The 26,997-nt window shown below is 43.1% G+C and overlaps 1 protein-coding gene across 2 annotated transcripts in view; it reads right to left on the bottom strand.

Moving 5' to 3' along the window:
- Positions 1 to 26,997, bottom strand: part of Intu (inturned planar cell polarity protein) — a 74,610-nt gene that overhangs the window by 35,923 nt on the left and 11,690 nt on the right. Inside the window, exons 1-3 of one of the 2 annotated variants that reach the window (XM_031376678.1) lie at positions 24,155 to 24,380; positions 10,309 to 10,856; positions 251 to 336 (exon numbers count right to left, since the gene is read on the bottom strand). In XM_031376678.1, the coding sequence (XP_031232538.1) occupies positions 251 to 336; positions 10,309 to 10,856; positions 24,155 to 24,300 (780 nt within the window). In that variant the 5' untranslated portion in view covers positions 24,301 to 24,380. Of the gene's footprint in view, positions 1 to 250; positions 337 to 10,308; positions 10,857 to 24,154; positions 24,381 to 26,997 lie in introns of those variants that run through there. The other variant, XM_031376679.1, reaches the window with a different exon arrangement.

The following is a 26,997-nucleotide window of genomic DNA, read 5'->3' as shown; positions in this document are numbered from 1 at the left end:
TAGCTTGCTTCTCCTGCTGCTGCTGCTGCTTCCTTTACTTAGGATGAGTTTTATTTTTATCTGTCCTTTCAGAACAATGCCCCATAGGCAAGTTAGCAAGAGGCAAAGCTGCCCTGGCAGCTCAAGCGTGAGCGGCCCTCACCCATTACACGGTAGGAAGACGTCGGCATCTTACAAAGGAAGCAGCACAGAAGGCATGCACTTGAAGCAACACTGTACACACGGTATAGGGAGGGAGGGGTGTCCACACCTGCATTGGCCCAGGGATGCAGGACAGAACTCTTTCTATGTTTTCAGAAGTCACATCTACATCATTCACAGCAACAAGGACATCGCCTAAAAACAGAAAAACAAAAGACGACTGTGTGAATATTCCAAACCAAAAAAGCTCCAGAATTGCAACATGAGAAAATAGCTATCCAGACTTCCTCAAGGATATAATGGAAAATGTGGTGCATTCAGGGACTTATCCGCGGTTATACCGCACACTAGCGACACAGCCAATCTCCCAGCTCATCTACTATGCTGCCCAACACTGCACCAGAACTCACTGCGACCCATGAATACTTAAAGATATAAATATGTCTAGTCTGGTATAACTGGGCGAGTTATGTGAACCCAAAGGACAAATTAACAAAAGGAAATTTTGTTAAGTATTGAACTTAACAAAATTAAATCCAACCACTCAGACCCTTAATTAAAAAAAAAATCCAGCTGAAATTGTAATTAAGTCCATGTGGTACATCTCGATGTACTGTGATGTTTGCTCCCATCACTGCCCGGTATCGAGTGTCCACACAACAGCTTCTGACAGTATCAACACAGCCAGCACAAGTCCATCAAAATCTTCTCTCCCATAACTGTTCTCCAAATGCTTGTAATTTATCCCATTTCAAAATCAAGATCACTTTTAAGATGAAACTTTACTTTCAAACTATTGATTCAAAACATAGCTCTCACTCAAAAGAGAGTAAGAGCCAATTTATTCTTGAGTTAAACGAGTGATCACAGCCCAGGGAACAGAGATTCAGGGAGCCCCATACATATTCTGCTTACATGTTTACATGACCCAAAATAAAAGGAATTTGTAAATCAGCACAGTTACCAAATTTACTGGTGAGGATCCCAGGTAGGTGGGCTACCAAACCATGGGAAGCTTCCCTGAGTATTAGATATTTTTCTGGGAATAGTCTGAACTGTGGGGTTGGTGGAAGCTCATGCTCTGTAAGAATATACTTCAAAAGTCTTACCTGACTGTCAAAAGGCTTTAAGTGGGAAGTTATGTGAGCCTGAAATACAGACACGGGTTGGGCGATGACCAGGGCTAATGACAGTCTAAGGTAAATGACACCCATAGTCTCATGTTTGATGCTTGGCCCAGAGGAATGGCACTACAAAGAGCTGTGTCCTTGTTGGAGGAAGTGTGTCACTGTGGAGATGGGCTTTGAGTTCCTATGCTCAAGGTCCACCCAGTGTGGAAGAAACCTTCTTGCTGGCTGCCATGGACCAAGATGTAGAATTTTCAGCTCCTTCTCCAGCACCATGTCTGCCTGGATGATAGCATGCTTCCTACCTCTGAAACTGTAAGCCAGCCCCAATTAAATGTTTTCCTCTGTAAAAGCTGCCTTGGTCATGGTGTCTCTTCATAGCAATAAAACCCTAACTAAGACAGGCTGCATCTGCAACACCCCAAATCAGCTTAACCATGAAGTTCTAACCAGTCACTAGGCCTTGGGCCTTGTAGACTCTTCAGCCAAGTGTCTAGCTTTTCCCTGGGACTTTCGGTTTATAAGAACATAATTAAAAAGTACTATTAAAACCCTGGTGAGCTGTGTTAACATGAATGTATCTAGGGCACTTTCTCATAATTTCAAACTACATAAGTCACACCTTGTTCCAAACCACTGCAGTAGAGAATCAAAAGATTTAAGGAAAACCAACTCCACTCCCTGAGGGGGAGTGGTGGGCATCCATGTGGGTAAACACAACATGGCCCATGCTTCTCCACAGGTCGCTCAGGTTTCTGCATGTCTTATGAACCAAGGCACTGGGTCCACATTCCGCCCTCCCTTCAAGAATATCTGTACAGTGCACAGCTTCATGTCAGAGAAAATGTCTGTCTTGAGCACAGGTCAAGTCTGCTTACCGTACAGTGACAAGGACACATGCTGTCTCTATGAAGTGTAAACTGTTCAAAGGAAAGCCCCCACTGTGGAAAGCTGGGAAGATGCTTGCATGAGGTCTGTGGCCTGTCAGTGCATAACTTTACTGCACGGTAGGTTAGAAGAGGACTGCAGAAATGCGCAGAGACCGCTCAGCATCAACTACAGCTACGACTACTTCTGAACAGTAAGTCACCAGAGTGAGAATAAATCACTTTTATTTTTATGCCTCTCAGGTAGCAGAAATGTTTGTGCTGGTACAAGTTTATAGAATTATAATTTTACTGGGCAAATGACATGACTTATAGTGCAAATATCCATACACTTGCTTGATATTTTTATAATACTTTAAATATTTAAGACTGATTTGTAAATGTCTCAAAAACATTTTTGTGCTCATAGTTTTTCTTCCTCCATTTGTGTGTGTGTGTGCTACATGCACATATGTATGTTGGCCCGTGTATACATGTGAACAAGAGGACAGGAAAAGTAATCAGTTGCCCCGCTCGATGATCTCTCTCTGCCATAGTCCCTTGAGACACTTTTTACTGAAGCTGGGGCCAGCAAACCCCTTATCCTCCTGTCTCTCTGTTCTATACCAATGGGGTTACAAATGTATGTGGGATCATTCCTGGACATGCACAAACACAAATGTGGATACTGGATATTTGAACTCAGGTGTTCATGTCCCCAACTCCCCCCACTCCCCATTTTATTTCATATTTTGATCTGCACTTAGCAAGCTTTTTTCTTAAGGACCACACAGAAAACATTTCATGCTTTGGTGGATAAATGCTTTGTTCAACTGCTCAGCTCTCCTCACCAGATCCATCTTGGACTCAGCCAGACAACAGATAAACAGGTGGGGGCTATGTACAATAATATTTTATTTGGGTTCTAAATACTTTTCCTATGCTATAAATTATTTAAGCCTTTTAAGACAGGCTTTTAAACACTGGTAGTAAGCCTGATGTGACCTGCCAGCTCTAATCTGCCTATCTGTTCTGGATGGTCTTTCAAGTGATACTTATATCTAAATTATATTTTGAATGAAGTAAATAAATAATTTCTTTTCCTCTTCTTTTTTTTTTTTCATCAGTGTGAAATAAATCCTTTGGCCCTGTCTCCATCTACTGAAGTAACCCACACAGCAGGTCAGAGTCTTGAGTGGGAATCAGAACACAGAGACCCAGGTCTATCGGTGATGAGCAATTTGCCCCTAAGTAGTTGCTGTTGATGCCTCTGTCCACTTCTGCAGAAGGGAATTAACTGCCCATTGGCTTCCCAGAGAGGAAACTCTGAAATTCTGTCCTTCCAACAAACTCTGAGTTCCAGCGTCCTTCTGACAGCAGAAAAGCATGAGAAGGAATGCTCTGGGAGACAGAATGTGGCAGAGACACTGTCCATGAGGAAGTCAGAAAGGCACAAGGAACACAAACAGGGAAATGAAAATCTATTCCAAAAAGAAATGGAGATGTACAGAGAACAACACATTAGGTGTTCATAAAAAACCAAACCATCTTTTAAAAAAGCATTTCAAATATTTCATTTGTAAAAAAAGTTCAACAATAATAATGGAATGAAAAAATAGTCTATATAAGATAGACTACTAGCCAAGCATGGCAGATATGCCTGTACTCATAGCACTTGAGGACTGGGGCAGGAGGATTGTAGGTTTGAGATAAACCTGTGCTATAGAATGAATTCTAGGTTAGCCTGAGCTACACAGTGAAAACTGTCTCAAGAAAACCCCAGAACGAAACTGAAGAAACAATATAAGTCTACATGGCAGTCACATGGAACTTCCCTTTCTCTCTTTTTAAAAATGACATCTTTGGGGGGGGGGGCAGCATACAAGCCACAGTATATACAAAAAGGTCACAGGACAACATCTGGGAATTGGTCCTAGCCTTCTGCTTTGCTTGAGACAGGGCCTCTTGTTCACCCCTGGCCCATGAGCTTCCAGGGACTCCTGTCACACCATGCCCTCTCCTTGCATATGAGCACTAACATTGCCCATACACACTCTGGCATCTAGGCTTACATGGGTGCTAGGGATCTGAACACCAGATCTCATGCAGCAGGAGCTTCAGTCACTAAGTCCCCTCCCTAGTCCAATAGGAATATTTCTCATAGACATAGTTTGAGTTAAAGAAAAAAAAATATATATATATAAAATGAGACACAGGAGAATATACACATATGTATACACACACACACACACATACACATGCACGTGTGTGCACACACATACACATTTTCTCCCATTCTTACAAAGTTGAATAATAAGCTAAAGCAATTCTGTTTGAAGAAGGCTCAAGGCTTCTTGCCAACTGATCATGGACATGCAGCAGAGCCTTCTAGGTACTGAACATGTTGATTTTTGATCCAAGGAGGCCATTAAACAGGACAACATACACTTCAAAATGATCAATGTACATTTATGAATGGATGTCATACCTCAAAAACAATTCTGAAAAGTGAGCACACATCTTCAAACATTTTAAAGGAAAATGTAAAAAAAACACACATGTAATATAAAATAAATCTATAGTTGAGGATGTAAGAAACTATACAAAATAGCATGGAATTAAAATCTTCATTCTTTTATCAGAAATAGTCTGCAGATGGGTAATCTGCAGAAGTAATATAAGAACTGGGATTGATGGTGGATGTAATCCCAACAGCTGGACGGCAGAGGCGAGAGAATCAAAACTTGAGACCAGCCTGTGGACTATATAGTGAAATATTTTCTCAAAAAAAAATTAAATAAACAAGCAATGAAAAGATAAACATTATTTATAGTTAGTTAGCTAGATAATATATGATTTCCTTCTCTCTTCTTAACCTTAAAAACAAGATCCAGTTATCTACCCTTGACTTAGCAGCCAGCAAGATGGCAGAAGTGGAGAAAATGCGTTCTGTGAGCAGCTGGTACAGTTGGATAGCACCTACCAGAGGCAGGGCATGAACCATACCTTGTATTGGAAGCAGCACTCACTACTCAAACACCTGAGAAAGGTCAAGAAGGAGGCACCACTGAGGAAGGAGCTCAAAGTGGTGAAGACCCACTTGAAGGACTTGCTCATCCTGCCCAGGATGGCATGGGTGGTATGGTGTGTGTACAACAGTAACACTTTCATCCAGGTGGAAATCAAGCTAGAGATGACAGACCACTACGTGGGTGTGTTCTCCATCACCTACAAGTCCATGAAGCAAAGCATCAGTGCTACGCACTCCTCCTGCTTCACCCCCTTTGTATGAGCTGTCAACCTGAAACAAGCTAGAGACAGCAGAGAGGTAAGAGCCTCAGTTGAGGAAATGCTCCTATATGATCCAGCTCAGTGATCAATGGGGGAGGACTCAGCCCATGGTGGGTGGTGCCATTCCTGGGCTGCTGATCCTGGGCCTTATAAGAGAGAGCAGGTAAACAAACCATGGTGACACATGTCAGTAAACAGCATCACTCCATGGCTTATGTATCAGCTCCTGCTTCCAGGTTCCCACCCTGTTTGACTTCCCTCAGTGATGGACTACAATGTGGAAGTGTAGTCTGAATAAACCCTTTCTTCTCCAATTTGCTTTTGGTCATGGTGTTTCATCAAAGCAAATAGAAATTCTAACTAAAACAAGTTGGTACTAGAATCATGGGGTATTGCTGTGACAGACCTGACCATGTTTTTAGAAGGATGGTGGAAGAACGTTGGAACTTTGAGCTAGAAGAACCACTGAGTGTTTTGATCTCAGTGGGATGTCATTTAGGAGCTTGGAAGATAAGAATGTTGAGAGCAGAAGATGGAGGCCTGGCTTATGAAGTTTCAGAGCGAAGTGGTGTATACGCAATCAGGATCAGGTCTTGAAGGCACAGGCAAGTTACATGAAGAAGTTCCCCAAAGGCCTATGGTTTCCACTCCTGTTACAATTACAGTGCCATCTGTTGCCAAGTGTGTACCTATAGCTTGATGGGGTGTTCCTTATGATCAGTTCACCGAGGAAGAGAAGATTAGGGCCTGGTTTATTGATATTTCTGTACTCTATACAGGCAGAAGTGGCCAGCTGCAGCATTACAACCCTTTTCTGAAACAATCCTGAAACATAATGGCAAAGGGAAATTTTCATAGTGGGCAAAACTTCAGGCAGTACACATAGTATTACAGTTTGCTTGGAAGAAGAAATGGCCAGATGTGCAACTTTTCTCTGATTCCTGGGCTGTAGCCAATCAGTTGGCTGGATAGTCAGGGGCTTGGAAAGATAACAATTGTTAAGTTGGTGAGAAAGACATCTGGGGAGGAGGGTGGATAGAGCTCTCCAAATGGATGAAGAATGTGAAGATGCGTGTGTCCCAGGCAAATGCTCATCAAAAATGTGATATCAATAATCAAATGGGTAAGATGACCCATTCCGTGGACAGTCAGCCTCTTCCCCCAGCCATCACTGTCATTGTTCAAAGGGCACATGAACAAAGTGGCCATGGTGGCAGGGATGGGGGTTAAGCATGGGCTCAATAGTATGGACTTCCACTCACCAAGGCTGACCTGGCTACAGCTGCTGCTGAGTGCCAGATCTTCCAATAGCAGAGGCCAACACTGAGCCCCAGATATGCTATCATTCCCCAGGGGATCCATCAGCCAGTGACCTGGTGGCAGGTTGAATACACTGGCTCACTTCCTCCGTGGAAAGAACCTAACTCTCCATCCTTACTGGAATAGATACGTACTCTGGTTATGGATTTGCCTTTTCTGCTTCAGCTAGAGCCACCATCTGTGGATACACCACACCTAATCTACCGTCGGGATACTCTATGCAGTACTCCTGACCTAGGAACTCATTTCTTAGCCAGAGAAGTGCGACAGTGGGTCCATGATCATGGGATCCACTGGTGTTACCATGTTCCATACTATCCTGAGGCAGCTAGCATGAAGACACACCTTCAACCTGGGTCACACCTTCAGCTGGAAGGCTGAATAAAGACACGGATGATGGAATCTTTGTCTCTGCCTGCTGGGCCCTCACCTTGCTAGCACTGGCACTGGAGCCTACTCTGCAGGATTCCAGCATGAGACACCCAGCCTGTGGGACTGAGCAACTACTGGATTCTTAGACTTTCCATTCACAGCCACTGTTGGATTAGCTGGACTGCAGCTTGCAAGTCATTACAAAAATCCCCCCTTTACATACTATATACAGAGATTCATTTCATAAATTGTGACTCTAGAGAACCCTGACTTCAAGTAGCTGTAGCCCAATTAGACTCATGTTTAGTCTCCAGAAAAATATCCAATTATGATGACCAAAAATGAAAATACCAAAGAAAAAAAGCCCCACCAAGGCACTAGGCAGCTTCTACCATGTAAGTAAGAGAGAAAACTCTATTTGCTCTGGGATGAAGATGCCAGCTGGGTACTGCATTCAGTTGACTGCCAAACTTAAAGGAAATACTCAGAAACCAAACTGTATGGGAGCAGCAAAAACTGGCACCATCCCCAAGAGCAGCAAGTCTCTGAGATCTGAGCAAAGAAAACGCAGGATGAGATCTGTTGTTGTAAAAGGTTGTACATCACTAACCTGACCATCCTAACAGCAGGCACAGTTCTAACAGCTGTGAGCAGACAAGCCGCACTCACAAAGAGATGTTCGCAGGCATATCACTATAGTCAGGCATATTGCTATAGTTGGTAGCCGTTCAGTGTCCTAACTGTGGTCATACTGAAATACTGAGACCAACAATCTGTTACTGACGGAGCTGAGATCTTGAGAAATCTCAAGTCATCAAATGCAGGCATAGGAAAATGATAGAATTTTATCTGTTAAGGAAAATTTGAGCCAGGTTTTATGGCACATACTTGTACTCCTAACTTTCGGGGTGTCGAGGCAGGAGGGTCAGGAGATCCAGGCCAGCTCTTAAGTACATATGTGACGAACCCCATAGTTTGCATGCCAAGCTAACTTAGTTACAGTTCATCCCCTTGGAGTCTAATTTGAAAATTAGTGAATAAATAAAATAAATTGAAAATTTGTAAGAGGTTTTTACATAATTTATACATCCAGTATTAGAGATAATAGATAAGTGTGTATGGGGGAACACACACAGACATACACATACACACATGCACCACACACACAAAACCCAGCCCAATAAATCATACAAAACACTATTGACACTTTAAAACAGTGGGGAAAAATATCTAAAAATTAAAAAACAAAACACCCCCCAAAGCTAAAAAGAATGTCTGGCACGTAAAGAAGTATACTTACGACACAGGCAGATCATGCACCATAGCTTGGCAGTTGGCCCTCTCTCGTGATCACAAGCTATCTGAAGGTTTTGAATCATGATGAATAGCAGCTTATTTTAGGGCACAGCCCTTGGAGTTCGCATACTGTCTCTGCATGGGGTTGCTCTTTCTGACGCTCCTCTATTCTGTATATACCAACTTGAACATTCCGTGTTAAATGTTCCCATCCTCAGCTCTCCCTTGAGTGTATGGAAAGCCATTCCACATGCACTTGCATCTAGACCACACGTTTGGCAGAAACAGTAATGAAGATGGAATGGCACTATTGTTTCTTTATATACTGTGGTATCTGTATACACTGCCATGCACTCCACAAGCAGTAACTGTGCTGGCTTCCTCAAGCAAGGAGGCTTTCATACATTAAAAGCTCCTGGGGCTGCACCAGCTAGATGAATGCCAGTGCAGACAAAAGGAAACACTGGAAGGTAAGTCCTTTCCCCAGAATTCAGTGTTCTAACTTTCTTATATGGCATTTTGCCCCATGAGAAGTTTGAGTGTGAGCGTATATGTGCATGTGTGTGTGTGAATGTGTGTGTGTGCGTGTGTGTGTGTAACATGCACAAGTGTATGTGGGTTGTTCCTATGTATACGCAGAGGCCAGGACAAGGAGTTGGCTGTCTTCCTTCATCATCTTCTGCCGTCCTGCCCTGAGACAGGCTCGCCCACTGGATTGGACGCCTGCAGCCTTGGCTACACCACATCTCACTGTGGAGATGCATTTTGGAACCCATGTTCTGACAGATACCCTTCAGACTCTCTCCTGAGAATTACCTGTGTGATGCTCTGTCATGGAATCTGTCACACTGTGACACTGCCTATTTCTGATGTGCTTCCTCCACTATTACGTGAGCTCCTTTACATAAGTTGTTATGTCGTCATTTGTCTGCCTGGCACTTAGCACATGCTCAGATATGTTCTGAATCAATGAACAAACAATGAAATCTAGACTTCAGGTCAGACATATTTTAAAATGTTTCTGAAATCCCTGCCTTAAGCTGGGTCCACTGAAGACTGGCACCCTTTAGGATGATTACAAGTTTGAGGTTTCCTTAAGAATGTATTTTCAGAGCCAGAGAGATGCTCAGTGGGTAAACACACTTCCCAGCAAGCCTGGTGCATTGAGGCCTACTCCTAGAACCCATTCTAACAGGCTGCCCCCTGACTGCCACACATGTCCAAGAGCATGTGCTCAGGTACAAATAAATAAATAACTATAAGAAAGAATATATTTTCACATTTGATTATCTCTTATCTTTATAAAGTAGAATAAAGTTGCTAACTAGCTCATATATTATATCACATAACTTAGCAATGCAAAAATACTCAAAATGTTCAAAATAACTTGTATTTTTCTGCTTAAAACTGGTGGGATATTTTAGACAAGTGCCTTTACAAAGAAACTTATGTATAAAAGCACTGTCCTTGAGAAGGTCAACTGAAACAGTCTACAGCCACTCCAAGAACTTGGTGTCCTCAAGTGCAAACATACAATTTAAAAGTATTTTTATTCATAAATTACATATTTTGTACCAAGTTATTGGATACAGCTGTTACAGCCTAAATGATCACTGTATAATCAACTTAACTTTCTTCTTGTAGCAAATAAGCAAGATGAAATAAAATTATATTATTCAAAACTTGAAGATTAACTGGATTGCTTGCCAGTCTGAACTAGTGGCATGTGTCTTTGGTGCCTGAAAGCTGTTCTTTTAAGACCAGGGCATGTGAGATACCAAAGTACCGACTTTACTTGGAGACTGAAAATTCTGTCTTCTACCCCATGGGTCACAGGCTCCACCCTTAACCATGTATTTCTGCAAACAAGGACGGGAGCTGGCTGCAGCACTTACCAACCAGGACCTGACCGCTCTTCATAGCAGAGCCCCCAGGCAACAGGCCATGCACCACGAGCCTCTCTCCGTCTGCCTGCTTTCCGCTCCTTCTCCAGCTCCACTTGGTCTGATGGATGATTCCCACCAGCACTTCTAGGAGTTTGACCTGTTCCCTGGCCTTGATGGCCGTCAGCTTTTTGGGGTTAATGTAGACAGTCACATCCTTGTACCGCTGCTGGACGGTGACTCCGGTCTTCTGGGTAGACTGGTGCTTCAGGATAGACACAGGCCCGTTGTTGCCGCTGTTCTTTTTGTGGTGGCGCTTAGGTAAAAGGCTTTTGCTTTTCAAGATCCTGGTGAAGCGCCTGAGCTTGGGCTCGCACTTCTTTCTCTCTCTGGAATCATCCTCTTCAATGATGACCTCCTTCTCACTGAACCTGACGTGGTTCACATGGTTCGCAGTCTGGGTCTCCGGAAGCAGGCTCTCCTCCTCATCCTCACTCAGCTCCAGGTAGAACAGTTCTCCGTTCCTCTGCACACTGTCCAGCCACTCAGGCTCCACATCACTGCGGGAGAGAGAAAAGGAGAGGCCACCTGAATGGTCATCCAACAGGAGAAAGACAGCTCCACCTTCCTGCGTAGGAGGGGCAGCAGCCTTGACAGCAGAGGGGAAGGGGGAGGGGAGGGGAGCAAACAGGCAGAGTGATACCAAAGAAACCAATAAAGGGGCGGGGGAGGGGAGAAACCTTTTTAATAATGTATAGGCTGTATTTTAAAAAATGAAACTAATTCAGGCTCACACCTGTAATGCTAGCACTTGGGAAACTAAGGCAGGAGTACTGTCATGAATTCAAGGCCAGCCTGGGCTACACAGTTAGTTCCAGGCTACAGAGTGAGACAGTCTCCAAAGACAAAAGTAAAGCAAAACCACAAGCACAAAACTACTTGAGAGGCTGGGAAGATGCCTGCTGCAGTGGGAGGTGGAGTGCTCCCAGCACAACCACGCACAAGCAGGAAAGCCAGGCTGAGGGTAGCAGTGTCCCCTGAACTGAAATGTTCTCTCTAGGAGGGGAGGGGAGGCTCATGAGATTTCTATCTCAGAGGAGGTAAAGAAAATATCACATGTCTGGGGAAGTAAAAAACCTGAAAATTGTAGAACGCCTAGCTTTACAGAAAAAGCATGAACTGCTGGGGAGAGACCCTTATCAGCAGCTGTAGAGGGCAGCCGCTTGGGCGTGTGGAACTGCGCACCAGCTGTGTTGAGGGCTCCAAGGCTTCCAAGCTTCACCAGTGCTGGGTGATACACTTGCTTTTGGGTTGTCCCTGTCCCTGGTAGTTAACCCCTTCCTAACTCCCATTAGTGACCCCAACAAAACCTCACTGATTCACCAAGTCACACGCTGCTGTCCAGTCTCCCATGGGTTCCCCTTCTAGGGTGAATAGAGATCTAAGTGTGTATCTTCCCAGAAAAATGCCTCACACAACAACATGGTAGCCCATGTCTAGCTCAAAGGGTGAGTTCCAGGCTCAGTGAAAGGCTCTGACTCACAAAAGGAGGTAGAGTACAATAAAGGCCAACATGTCACTAACCTCTAGCCTCCCCTGTGCACACCCACATTCACAAACGTGCATACCCCCAATACCACAAATTCATCCCCTGTATAGTCATAGCTCACTTTGGTATCTCAGATTCACATTAGCCATTGAAACTGTGATCACAAGCATAGTAGCCAGTTGTGTGGAAAACATCCTATTTCATGGTAAGTACTTAGGACGGCTTCAGACTACCATGAACCTAAGCAGCACGTACTTTGTCCAGATAACAATTTTCAGAAAAAGCAGCAGTCATCTTTCCATAAACTGCAACCATGGCTGAACCAAACCAGCTATAATCATAGTTCATAATGAGCCTGGCTGTAACCTGTAATTTCTGCACAACTTCTCATTTGTAGTAATAGCAAGAAAAGTAAGCCAACACTTTACATAACTCATCCTGTGGCTGTAGAAGAGGACAGATGGGAAGCTGGCTATTAAAAACCCAAATTATTGCCATTAAAACTATTGAAAGAACATTAAAGAGCAACATCATCATTCCTGGGCAGTAGCTGACCACACTCTGTCCTGTTAGAGTTACAGTCTGCCTTCTGAGCTGCCTTTCTATACGGTAACAGTTGTCTCCTTGCAAAGCCACCACGGGAAAGGGGGTAATCCAGTGCTTTGCAACCTTCCTAATACCTGGACTCTTTAATACAGTTCCTCATGTTGTGGTGAACCCCCGCCTCAACCATAAAATTATTTTCATTGTTACTTCATAACTGTAATTTTGCTACTGTTATGAATTATAATGTAAAGATCTGTGGCTTTCAGTGTTTCCTTAGGTGACCCCTGTGAAAGGGTCATGAGCCACAGGTTGAGAATGGCCATGTAATCTGGGTTCTAATCCTTCAATCAAGTTTTCTTTGCTTTCTTAAGTGTTTATTACCAACTCTGGTTCTTTAACTTCAATTTCTGTCCAATACTGATTTCTGAATACCATAAAAATGAGTCTCCAAATACAATATCCTATTACTACCCTGGTCTATACAGCTGGTTAGTAACACAGAATTTTCAAGTGTACGAGTCATTAAAAGAAAAAGGCACAAGTGTCTTATAACACCACAACTAACACTTCACTGATCTAGCTGGTTCCCCAAACTTGGCATCCTTTTAGATGCCCAGTAGCACTGACCTCAGGTCCCCAGCCACATACACTGGCCAATTCAGCCTCATCTTCTATCTTGACATGAGTCAGTATTCAACCATTATGCAGCTCTGTTCCCAAGATTCCAAATAACTGTGTGCCTATTATAAGCCTTTAGGTGACAAATGATCAATAGTCCTCATCGGTACATTGTGGACAATAGGATCTTCACTGCACACTGTGGATGGTATGACCCTCACTGAACACTGAAGACAGTAGGATCCTCACTGCACACTGTGGACGGTAGGATCCTCACTGCACACTGTGGACGGTAGGATCCTCACTGCACACTGTGGACAATAGGATCTTCACTGCACACTGTGGATGGTATGACCCTCACTGCACACTGTGGACGGTAGGATCCTCACTGCACACTGTGGACGGTAGGATCCTCACTGCACACTGTGGACAGTATGATCCTCACTGCACACTGTGGACAGTAGGATCCTCACTGCACACTGTGGACGGTAGGATCCTCACTGTACACTGTGGATGGTAGGATCCTCACTGCACACTGTGGACGGTAGGATCCTCACTGCACACTGTGGATGGTAGAATCCTCACTGCACACTGTGGACAGTAGGATCCTCACTGCACACTGTGGACAGTATGATCCTCACTGCACACTGTGGACGGTAGGATCCTCACTGCACATTGTGGACGGCAGGATCAGGTTTTACTGTGATTTGCCTATGAAGTCTTCCCAAAACGCTGATGTGCTAATGTTTGTTGCCAGGCAGTGGGCTAAAGAGAGGAAAGAGACCATGAGTGTACCATCCACTGATGGGCTCAGATGGCAGGGCTTTGAGGAGGAAGGGGTTGCTAGGAGCATGCTCTCAAACCATGTTCTGTCCCCTCCCATCACACCTGCCATGAGGTGAGCAGCGTTCTCTGCCACTATGTACTGCTTCCCCCACAAGCCCAGACACAGAGCCAAGAAACAATGTCTTTGAAATCAGGAGCCAAAATAAACCCTTTCTCACTAAACTAACCTGTCACAGTGCTGAAAAGCAACTGATTCCTAATAACAGACTCATATCAACTTCAATAATGCGTGACTTGTCTGTGATAACACCTTATACTTGCAGTTTGCCATGTTCTTCATATTAGATTCAGGAGCACGTTTTCATTTGCATTTACTAAGGCGGGTTCATCTGATTTGCTAAAATTTGAGTATGAATTCACCTTTTGGCTATGCTTTAAAGATCCATGTGGCAAATACAGAAGACCAACCACTGTGATAAACGAAACATATCTCTGTGACATCAAGATGACCCAGCAGATAAAAGTGCTTGCTGCCAAGCCAGATGACACGAGTTCAATTCCTGGCACTCACAATGTGGAAGGAGAGAACAGATGCTACAAAGTTGTTTGCTCTCCACGTATGCTACATGGCTCATATGTAGTTATATATTGCAAATACACACACTACTGATAAACAAAACAAAATCAAAGTTAAATAAAGTAACTTTGCTTTGTGAGGAAGAGAAGCTAAGAAAGAACCTAGGACTATGGATATGGCAGGTAAAAGACAGAGGCATAAAGGATAAACGGCAGGAGAGAGTTAGGGAGCAAAAGTAAAGGAGAACTTTATAACTGGCATTCACAGAACAGGGTACGGGGCAGACATCGCCTTAACCCAGAGATGGATGCTAGTAGACCAGGCATGGGCTGAGAAACTGTCACGAACCACTGGAGATTAAGACGAACTGATGATGGGTGGCAACATGATACACTGGGTAGAATCCTGGAACCAAAACAGAACAGTAATAGAAGAGTCGTAACATTCAAACCAACTCTGGAGTCAGCTCAGACCAACGTTTAACTTCTTCCTGACGAGTGAGGAGTAACAGCTGTGTAGGATGTTAACATCAGAGAGAGCAGGTTTTACAGAGTACAAGGAACACCTCTGCAACTTTCTGCAAGTCAAAACTTAACTAATTTAAAGAAAAATCCTTTAGAAAAGGAATGAAGTCTAGCTGTTTCAACTCACATTGTTGTAGCACATGGATCTCAGGAGTCCGCAGTAGTGTATGTTTAACACCTCTGGGACTTCCATGGTGCAGGCCAGGAAGTTCTCGCTGTGTAATGTTTTCCGTGAAAGTCACCGTTGTTTATTTTACTTTTCTCTAATCAGAAACAACCTTAGGTTTATAAGCTGCTTGGAGGTCTGAGGGTGCTTTGACACATTCCAAGACCCTCAGTGATAATGTATGCAGGAGCAGCATCCTGCCCAAAGGAGGGTTTGCCAGTGAGAAAATCAACACGTCTACATGTCAAAAGAAAAGGACTAAAAATAATGTTGGGAGCTCTAAACTCTTAATATATTCCAAAATCCTTAGGTTTATAGGAAACCTTTTATTTTCCCTTTCTGAAAGTTATATGACTCTCTTAGGTTTTCATTTGCATTAATGCCAAAATTATTATTATTTTTTTGAATCACAAACAGCACAGAAATTTTCTTAACCACTGCAAGAAGAGCCACACAGTAGCCTGACCATCGCATTTCCTCATTTTAGGAAAACAGATATTTGCACTAACCCAAATAATTATATCCTCCTCCTCTTGAAAAAAAGTACTATACATTTCACCAAAGTGGTCATCACTTAGTTATGTGACACTAACAGGTATAACAGCAGGACAACTTTGGGCACAAAAAAAACCCTACACATAGTAGAAAACAAAAAGTGATGGGGTGATATAGGGCGATGGCTAATAGGTGATGGATGGCTAATGGATGATGGATGGCTAATGGGCGATGGATGGCTAATGGGTGATGGATGGCTAATGGGTAATGGCTGATCTTAGTTGGCAGCTTGATGCGAGTCAGTCCTAGATTCAGTCTGTTGCTGTGATAAAACACCCTGAGAAAAAGCAACTTAAGGGAGAAAGGTCACAGAGGGACAGAGTCCATCAGACTGGGATGACATGGCAACAGGAAGGAAGGCATGGAGGCAGGAGCAGGGAGCTCATTGATCATACTTCATTTGCACACAGAAAGCAAATAGAGAACAGCAAACAGGGTCGTGCCATAAACTCTCAGGATCCCACCTACAATGATGCACTTCCTCCAGCAAGGCTCCATCTCCTGAAAATTCTAGAACCACCACAGATAGCATCACCAGTGGGACACCAAGTGTTTAAAGACATGAGCCTGTAGGGGACATTTCATATTCAAAATACAAAAGGAACCAGAGTCACCTAGCAGACAAGTCTCTGTCATAGCTGTGACGGACTATCTGTATTGGACTAGCCTCTGGGCATGCCTCTGATTATTTATATTAGATTAGCCTCTGGGCATGCCTATGAGTGATTGTCTGCATTAGGTTAACTGATATAAAAAGGCCTACTGTAAATGTGGGTGGCACCATTCCATGAGCTGGGGTCTTGGACTGAACAAAGAGGAGGAAGATAGCTTAGCAGTCATTGATCTCTGATGCTTGGCCCTGTGTGCAATGAGACAAGCTGCCCCACGTGTATGCTACTGGGACTTCCTGTTCATGATGGACTGCACCCTCAAACTATAAATCAAACACACTCTTACTTCTTTAAGTTATCAAGTACATTGTTACTACTGTGAGACAAGGAACTACTACATCATGAAGTTAGTATGAAGACCAGCTGGCTCATGCTCAGTGGCCACCAGTCTGCCTAGCCTTTTCTGTCTGTCTGGCTTACAGTTTCAGAGGTGCAGTCCAATATCATCACAGTGGGAAGCATGGCAGAGTGCAGGCAGACATGGTGCTAGAGAAGGAACTGACAGTTCTAGATCTGGACCTACCTGTAGGCAGCAGAAGGGGACTGTATCTCTGTAACAGGAACCTCGGGGCCACCTCTAGGTAAACACCAAGGAGGGCGGGGATGCTCAGCTACAAAAGCACCTCCTGCAGGAAGACCTAATTGAAGACTGCCTGAGAGACCAAAGATTGTTCACATAGACAATGCCAGCCAATCAGGAACTGTTGTTTAGAAGAGAAGCTTTCTTGGGGCCAATGGGGCACAGGTGGAGGGTATTAAAGGAGCTTACAGCAGTGTTCAGATGCACTTGCTGTGGCATTTCTCACCTGCTCCTGGAGTCTGTGTCATTGATCCCATGCCATCTCACCTCCAACCCCCAAGGGCAGCAAGTAATCCAGGGCACAGGCAGCATGCCACAATGGGCACAGCTAGACCATAGGAGAACTCAAAGCCCACCCCACACTGACACATTTCCTCCAATAATGCCACATCTCCTGATAGTGCTGCTCCCTATGGGCAAATCATTCAAACACATGAACAGGACCATACCTATTGAAACCAACACATTCCACACCCTGGCTCCCATAGACCTGTAGCCATAACAATGCAAAATGCATTTAGTCCAACTTCAAAACTCCCCACAGTCTAACAGTCTCAACAATGTTTAAAAGTCCAAAGTTCACAGTCTCTTCTGAGATTCGTGTAATCTCTTAATCAAAATCAAAAAGCAGATCACATACTTCTAATACACAGTGGCACAGAATATGCATTACTGTTCTAAAAGGAGGCTTAGTGAAGAAATAGTCAACCAAAGCAAGACCAAAAATCCAGCTAGGCAAACCCCAAACTCTGCATCTGTGTCTGATGCCAAAACACTCTTCAGATCTCCAACTCTCAGCTTTGTTAACTGCAGCACACTTCTTTCTATTGGGCTAGTTCTACTCCCAGTTAGCAGCTTTTGTTGGCTGGTATCCTACAGCTCTGGTATCTTTAACCTTTTGGTGATTTTTAACCTCTTGGTGTCTACAAAGGCAATCCAGGCTTCACCTTCAGAGCTTCACACAATGATCTCTCTGGGCCTCCAGGAAGGGACACCCCTGCCACACACCTGGCCTCAGTGACTTTCCTTAGTCATGAAGGGAGATTCCATAAACCTTTCTTCTATCTTTGACTCTAAAGCCAGAACCATGTGGCCAGATCTGCCAAGTCTGCTGCTTGCTGGGACTGGAACATGGCTTTCTTGTTCAATTACACCTTCACCAGCTTTCTGTTTTTTATGGTTTCCTCCACCACTTAAGCTTGACTGTCCTGGAACTTGCCCTATAAACCACGCTGGCCTTTCCCTCAGAAATCTGCATGCCTCTGTCTTCTGAAGAGCTGAGACTAAAGATGCGATGCGTACCAACATCCCTGAATCTAAGCTTTTCTTTAACTCCTTTTCACTAGCTGGAAGCTTAGCTGGGTGGGGCCTTCCCCTGAGGTCATCAATCCCTTTACTCCATTTAATGTCCTGCATTTCTTTAATCTATCTGTCTTCTTGAACACAGGATTTAGCTCCATTCTTCCTGGTGCCCCTTTCTCCTTAAATTGTACATTTTGTAGCTGTCCTTGTTTGGCTTGCTCCTTTTCATTATAGATCTTTGTTAAGTATGGCCACTAATAACCACAAGACGTAGTCAGCACTAGGCTGTTTTCAAATCTCCTCTATAAATACAATTAATCCAAAATTCTTCAACTTAGCCTCAGGCACATTTTTGAACAAGGGCAAAACACAATCACACTCTTCATCAAAATATTACAAGAACAATCTCTAGGCAAAAATACTAAATTTCTTCTCTCCTCTAAAACCTCTTGAGTTGAGGCTTCCACAGTTCAAATCACCCCAGCACCACTGTCTTCCACATCCTTACTAGCATGGCCCATTAAAGCCCACTCAAAACCATTCCACTACTTTCCTAGTCCCAAGTCCTCCAATCCATATTCCTCCAAACAAAAGCATGGCCTTTTCCAGCCTGGCCTGTCACAACAATGCCCATCCCTGCTATCAACTTCTGTCCTAGTTTAGGTTTTATTGATGTAAACATACACCATGACTATGGCAATTCTTATTAAGGAAAACTTTTAGTTGGGGCTGGCTTACAGTTTCAGAGGTGCAGTCCATCATCATCATGATGGGAAGCATGGCAGAGTGCAGGCAGACATGGTGCTAGAGAAGGAGCTGAGAGTTCTAGATCTGGATCGGTAGGCAGCTGAAGGGAACTGTGCCACACTGGGTGTAGCTTGACCACAGGAGAACTCAAAGCCGCAGTGACATATTTCCTCCAATAAGGCCACACCTCCTAATAGTGCCACTCTCTATGGGCCAAGCACTCAAACACACTAGTCTATATGGCTATTCCTATTCAAACCACCACGGAACTCCAGCACCATAAGGAATGAACAGTTACTGGAGCTTGTTGATTGCCAGCCTACATCCAGGTTCAGTGAGGGACCCTATCTGATAGGTGAGGACACCCAATGTCCACCACTGGTCTCGATGAATACATGGGCACACACCAATATACATATACTACACACATTAACAAAAATGAGCTAAGCCAAGAAAAGAACTTTCAAAGTTATCCTAAGGAATCTAAGGATGAGGAGCTATTGAGCTTTTGAGTAGACCAGGAAACACAGTTTAGAACTGTGTTGTCTTTTTAAGAAATATTTTAAATACTTTCATTAGTTCTTTGATAATTTCACATAACTGTATTTGATCATATTCACCCCAACATCTCCTACTAATGATTCCCAGATCAACCCTCACCTGCATCCCCACAATTTTATCTTACTATTATTATTTAAAGAACTCATCAAGAGCAGTAGTGCTACTACACATTCCTGGATATGGGGCCATACACTGGAGCACAGTACACTTGTTACCATGCCCTTTCACAGAAACCATCATCCATCCATAGTACCTCAGTTATGGGTAGGAATCCATGAACCTCTTCCCCTCCAAGCTGGAATGTTAACCTGTTTGATCTTATGGATCTCAGTGACAAATCTTAAATCTGTGTGCTTAATTTGGAGTGACCATAGAACCCAGAAAACCAGAAAGAGATCAATGATGGGGAACAGAGGGGTGTGCGCGTGCACGTGTGTGTGTGTGTGTGTGTGTGTGTGTGTGTGTTCTTGTGTACTAGAAATCAAACTCCAGTCTTCCCCTAGAACATACATGCCATTTCTTCGATTTTTTTTGTTGTTGTTTTGGTTTTCAAGACAAGGTCTCCCCATGTAGCACTGCTGTCCTGGAACTCACTTTGCAGGCCAGGCTGGCCTCAAACTCACAGAGATCCTATCTTTGCTTTCTAAGTGCAGGGATCCAAGATGTGTACCACCACACTTGGCTCATCTCCCCAATCTTTAGAACTATGTTTGAGAAAGTAAGTTCTTTCAGTCACATGGGGGGGGGGGGATGACTGGAAATAGAGGCAGAGCTTGAGACCTGTTAGAGGTGACGCCCATGGAGTGTGTGAGAGAGGAGAGGCAAGCCCTTGAAGTAAGGCAGTGTGGAGAGAGGAAAGAAGTGAGGGCTGGGGTACAGCCCAGGGTGTTCGCACAACAATCAAGTCTAAAGATGTAAACCAAGATGGTGGTGAGAGGATGGGGAAAAGGCAAGGGAGAGAATTCCCTTTAACACACTGAACTACGAGTGGCATGAGGTGGCAGCTGGGAATTACCCTTCTCAGCATTGACCCACTTTCATGTTCCTCATCTTATTAAACTATATGAGTTTATAAAAGAACTAATTAAAAGAAAAGCCAGAGTTCAGAACAGGAGGAAAAGAGAATTTCTAACAGAGTATTATAATAATAATATGGCACCATGAATATGGTCCCATAATTCACTCCTGTTCATGTCAAAATCCAAGAAAAAGGTAAGTACTTATCTAGACGGGCAATGGAATCGTACTCAGAAGAGAGAGAGTGGGAAGGGGAGAGGGAGAGGGAGAAGGAGAGGGAGGGGGAGAGGGAGAGGGAGGGGGAGAGGGAGAAGGAGAAGAAGAGGGAGAAGGAGAGGGAGAGGAACTACTATAGTAACAAAATTAAAAAAAAAAAAAAAAACAGACACTAAACACTGCACTTTTTTAAAACTCTGGAAAATACAAAGCCACCTGAGTGGTCCCAGGGGAAGATGGAATTCATGGTCTCAGATGCGAGGAGAAACATCTGGGTGAGCTATAATGTGCCATGCTGGTGGATGGAAGTATAGATTTCCACATATGCCTCTATAAAGTGACTGAAAGCCTCAGGCATGTAAAGGAAGTGTTTGCTTTCCTCTCTAGCCAATCTTATTTTAGGTAGAAGTTTCTCAGCTAGAATCTATTTTACAGTCACTCCTCTTCTTGCCCCTCAGCCCTAATTATAAAACTAACAATGACAAACAAACAAAACAAAACAAAAAAACAAAAACAAAAACCAACCAAACAAACAAAAAAACACTTAAAAAAATTAAAGATCCATGTGATAAAATTGACAGCTTCCGGCCATCATGAAGTAATCAACGCTGCTTCAGTGAACTTGCAGCTACACACTAAAGCAGAGCAGGCCGGCTCCAGTGCCGAGGAAATGTCTGGCTTAGTAGCTTACTCCTGAAGCAATCAGGGGATCTTAACCCAGTTCTCTCGCCAGCTTTGTCTCTGAAGCCTCCCTGAGATCATGTCCATGTGCCAGGTTTAGACATAATGGCCTCTTCTATCTAAAACCTCCCTCTACCATCACAAGCCTAAAATTAATCTGGTAAGAGAATGACCGGGGCCAGAGTGCTGCCTCAGCAAGTGAGGGCACTTGCACTTGGATGACCTATGTGTGATGCCACTGAACCCACTGTAGGGAGGAGACGACCAACTCTGCCAAGTTGTCTTCTGCCCTCCATACTTGTGTTATGGCAACTGTGAGCAAGCACACACACATGTGCACACATGTACATATACACACACACAAAACACACACATAGGCACACACAAATACTGGCACTTACACACAGAGGTACACATAGACACACATTAAACATTTTTTAAACCCTACCAGAATGTATCCTAAGGCAATTCCATCTCAAAAATAATAAACTTACTAATATGAGCATATGCAGGTCAAACTGCATTTTGATTATAAACATGCATGAAATAATAACTTGCGAAAGGAAGAGTTAGTTGGTAATAGGAATCTTGAAAGCCCAGGATATGGAATATGCCTTTCTCTCTATGCTTCATGGAAACCACAGGGGTAACAGGCAGGTCTTATCTGATTAGAAAGATTCAGATTCATGGCCCTAAGCTTCCCATCAGAGTGGTTCTTCCCAAAGCAGGATGACCCAGCTTGCACTGTAACTGTAGCCTATGGCAGTAAATACCCAATATTATAACAAAGTATTTGAGCAAAACCTTCCCAAGGTAGATCATCAATTTCTCCTTCATGTTACACATACCAATAAGGGACAGACCACCCCCCCCCCAAATCTGAATTTTGGTAGGAAACAACCAACCAAATACTTTGCAATAAGAGTGTACTATCAGGACGAAGTCACTAGAATATTTGGAGGAGTGTACTATCAGGACAAGGTCACTAGAATATTTGGAGTGATTGCTAAATGACTGATAAAGACATAGACACATGTATCGTAGGCCATGGAATACAGGTTTTCCTACAAGGTTCTCAAAAAATCCCACTGGATGCTGGATGCCCTGTCAGGAGTCAGGTTGGTGTTTCTGTGTCCATGGTAACAGTACAAACTATTTCTAGGATAAAAATGTGTGACTAAGATGTGGAGAAATCAAGCATGAGAACCTTAGTCTAAGGCTTCCACAACACTATTGTGCTGCAATGTAATGTAATGTAATGTAAAGGTTCTATAATATCCGTTTCCCTTCAGGAAACTCATGAAATGACCATGTCCTCATTAGTATTAACAGCCAACTTGATACAACCTAGAATTATCCAGGAAGAAAATCTCAACTGAGGAAGTGCCCTAAGTCAGATGGATCTGTGGGCATGAAAGGGATTCTCTTGATTGATAACTGATGGAGGTCCTAAGCCACTGTGGTCCTGAAACTACATAAGAAAGCAGGCTGGGCATAAGCTTGCCTGCCCACCTGCCCGCCAGCATCACCCTCCATGCTTTCTGCCTTGCAGCTTTAGCTGTGAAGTGAGTTCTCAGATTGGCAGTATTGCTCTGTAGAAAGGCAAGGCAGGCCTGCTTCAAGGTCCTGCCTTGAAGCCCTTCACTCATCCTGGCCTGGGATCTAAGTTGCCTTTGGTCATAATTTCTTATCACAGTAAGGAACATGAATCTAGAACAAGCCACAAAACTTTAAATCATTTGTTTTTAAGATGACAACAACAGCTTACAATATTCTTACATCTGTTCAAAGGTTTAAGAATGCAATCTCTGTAGTAAGCTTCTAGAATGGATTTAAGCAGGGTTTTCCCTTTTAGTGACAACTAAAAAAGAAAGAATGTGTTACATACTGTTGGATGAAGATGGTCACAATTATTTGTAAGTGCTAGTTCTAAGTACACATAAAACTCTCCTAACACTATGGATGGCCTTTGAGTACACAGTGGTCTAAACCTTTACAATGAACTGCCATTCACTGTACGTTACTAGTGGCTTTTCCAAGAAGTCCTTAATTCATAGCAACAGGGCCAGATTCTTTAAGAACTGAAATACTGTGCCTCAAAATAACTCATTCATGTTATTACCAGAGATTCTGGCTTGAAGCAGCAAACCCTGGATTGAATAGAAAAATACAGCGTGAATATCCTGAAGCCAGAGAGAATGTCTTTCTTGATAGTGAGGCTCCTCTTTCTGCTATCATTTCCACAAGAGAAAAAAAATCTCCCCAATATAAAATAGTTGCTTCATAAAGTGTGTGTGCGGTGTCTCTCCCCAGTAACTACTCAGGAGTCTGAGGGTGCAGAGGGGCTTCACAGGTTAGATGTGTTTGCTGCTCTTCGAGAAGTCTGGTGCTCAGTTCCAAGCACCAACACCGGAAACTCCAGGGATCCAATGCCCTCTGCTGGCCTCTGTGGGCACCTGCACTTACGTGCAGATAACTACACAAAGACACACGGGTACATATAATAAAAAATAACAAAAATAAAGTTTAAAGAATGTTCTCGAGTGTAAGACACAAGTGAGGTAAGAAGGCAGTGCTACAGGGTAAGGTTCAGGAGCACCCCAGAGATCCTTCACAGGCACAGAACCCACTTCTCCTGAGGCAGGGACCCTCTTATCCGGAAACTGCAGCAAGCAGGCCAGCGCCCCGCTCCCCGTGCATGCGTGCATGCGTGCGTGTGTGCGAGCTCAGGACAGAGGACCCGCAGTCTCCGGGAGCCTTACTTGTCGCTGCTGCCTGAGGAGTAGGAGCCCAAGCTGCTGGCCCCGGCGTCAGAGTCGCCTTCCTCCTCTTCCTCTTCCTGTGAGGACAGGTCTCCAGGGAGCACGGGCGGGCGCCCACGCGAGTGTCCCCTCGCAGGGTCCGCCATCCTTTCGGTCGCGAGAGCTCAAGGGGAGAAGCTCAGGCTCCAGAGCCCGCCAACCGCGCCGCCATGTTGCCAGGCCGGGGCACGTGACCCCGGTACTCAGTTGCGATTGGCTGAGGCGCCGGTTGCCCGGGAGATGGAGAAGCTTCCCGGTACAGACGCAGAGCTATTTTCTTTTCTTTTTTTTTTCAAGGCTGTGCAAACTTCCCTGTTTGACATTTCCCTACACTGTTCCATGCGACGAGCCAAGCAGAGATTCTTTTTCCCCTTTTCTTTTTGTTTTCTTTCCGTAATGACAGTTTGTACACTGTCTTGTTTTCTTTTTTCTATTATGTTTTAAAATTGTGATCCAAAAGGAAAGGTTCCATTTGGCTAGGCTAGTTTTGGGGTTTTGTTTGTTTGCTTGTTTGTTTTATTTTGACAAACAGTACCTTAGCGGTAAACACCCTCTGCATTCATGTACCTCTAGGTGCTAATGCAAACCCCTCAATTCTTTTTTTAAAATTTATTTGTGATTTGTGATTCATTACATCCAGTGTATTTAAGGTACATAATAGTTATCGTTGAGTCCTCCATTTCGGACTCAATTACATTCTGTCTCTATTCATATGCCATTCTAAATATTTGCATACAACTAAGTAAATAGTTTTCTATATTTAAATTTAAAAATGGAGCTTAGTGAATTAAGAATGGGTATACACCTAGCAGGCAACAAAGCCAAGCAAGAAGTGAACTTTAAGCATTGCAATACACTACATTTTCTTCTCAGGAGTCCCTTCTCCAGGTTCCCTTATCTGTGGTTTCATTTTCCAAGAGCAGCCAAGGTGTGGAAGTGTTAGGTGATAAATTCCAGAATCGAACAATGTGTTCTAGATTGTACATCACAGGTGATAAGTTCCAGGATCGAACAACGTGTTCTAGATTGTACATCACAGGTGATACGCTCCAGGATTGAACAACGTGTTCCAGATTGTACATCACTCTGGATTATGTGGGGAAATCTCACACAGTCTTGTTCCATCCCACTTGGTAGTAAACTTTCTTTTGTCCAGTGTATGCACATTGTATATGCAACACACCTGCTAGTCACGTACAGCAGCTGACTGGTTAGAAGACAAGCCACAAAAACATCAGTACAACAGTGACTATATGTAAGTAGGATTACCAGCAGTAGGTTACAATGCCTAAATTATCCACATAATATCATTCTGTGTCTAGAAAAAAAATCACCAAAGAAGATGCCTGGGACCTCAAAAGATATAGAGACTCCTTTCCACAAGCAAGCAAGCAAGCAGTAGACATCAACAATATCCATCTAACCCAGCGGACATCAGCAGTGGACATCAACAGCATCCATCTAGTCCAGCAGACATCAGCAGTGGACATCAACAGCATCCATCTAGTCCAACGGACATCAGCAGTGTCTATGAAATCCAATGTACATCTAATCCAATAATTTTTTTAACTTTTATTGCATTATGATGAGAAAAGTTGCATGATTTCAATTTATCTGAATTTGTTAACATTTAAAAACATATTTAACGTAAATAGAATTAAACCACATTCTTGTTTCCCGTTTGTACCCCAACTCCTCCCAGAGACTCCCCCTTCAATATCTACAATATCTTTTTGTCATATTACTTAAAATTTATAAAATATTATAACAATAAAAATAAGTATTATAAAAGTTGTTTGATGTAAAACAACAATCCATTTAACAGTCTTATGTAGACGCTCGTCTACAGCAATAGTGAAAATTCATTTTTCTCAATATAAATTTTAAATAACTCCAAACATATTAACTGTAAATTTCAAAATAATACATCACTACTAGTATTTTCTTAAATGAACATAAATATATAAAGTCTTTTTGTTTGTTTGTTTTGTATTTAGTAGAGTTTAAAATCTTGGCTCTAACTGTGGTGCAAGCCCAAAATAAGAACAATTTTTAGACATTGGATTTCATTGTAATAAGGCTGTACTTCAAGGACCCTCACATCACCAAAGGATTTTACCTCCATCGTAACTAAGCTGAGAGTTGACAGTTCTGCTGCACCAAGAAATGAATTGTAGGCACGATTTTTGGACAGAGACCTTCTACTATGGTCAAAGCTATTTGACTTGGCTGAATGACTTTATTCTCAGCCCACAGAGAACAGGTTACATTCATTTAAGAAATGGTGTATGTAATAAGATGGTCTATCCATAAAGTCATTTACCAACTGTTTCAATGAACAATGGTTCTGCTTGGAGGGTGGCACAGACATTAGGTGAGGGTAAGAATTTGGTTCATTAGCTGTGATAATTTGGAAAAGCATTCATCTCAGAGAAAGAGTAACTTAAAAACTCCTCTTCTTCAAACTTGATACAAGAGTTACAAACTTCAAGCAAAGCATTCAGTCTCACTCTTTGTTGTTCTTTTACAAGCAACCTCCCTAGTTAATGTCTATGTTTCTTGTGGGTATATAAATACTCTTGAAATATATAAGCTGTTCTGAAAGCCATAGTATAGTGTAAAAACATGAAATAAACAATACTACTAATAGAGAGGCTGAGATAGGAGAAGCAAGATTTCAAGACCCTTATGTTGTGCACAGCCAGACACTGTCATGGACAAACAAGCTGAAAGTGGATATATATTGTACAATATTGGACCTATTTCTCCAATTACCAAATTAGAGAGACCATTGGATGACAATC

This window comes from Mastomys coucha, unplaced genomic scaffold (assembly GCF_008632895.1).
Source record: "Mastomys coucha isolate ucsf_1 unplaced genomic scaffold, UCSF_Mcou_1 pScaffold17, whole genome shotgun sequence".
NCBI classification, from domain to species: Eukaryota; Metazoa; Chordata; class Mammalia; order Rodentia; family Muridae; genus Mastomys; species Mastomys coucha.
The sequence above is the reverse complement of the archived record's forward strand: the minus strand, read 5'-3'. Positions and strand labels throughout refer to the sequence as shown.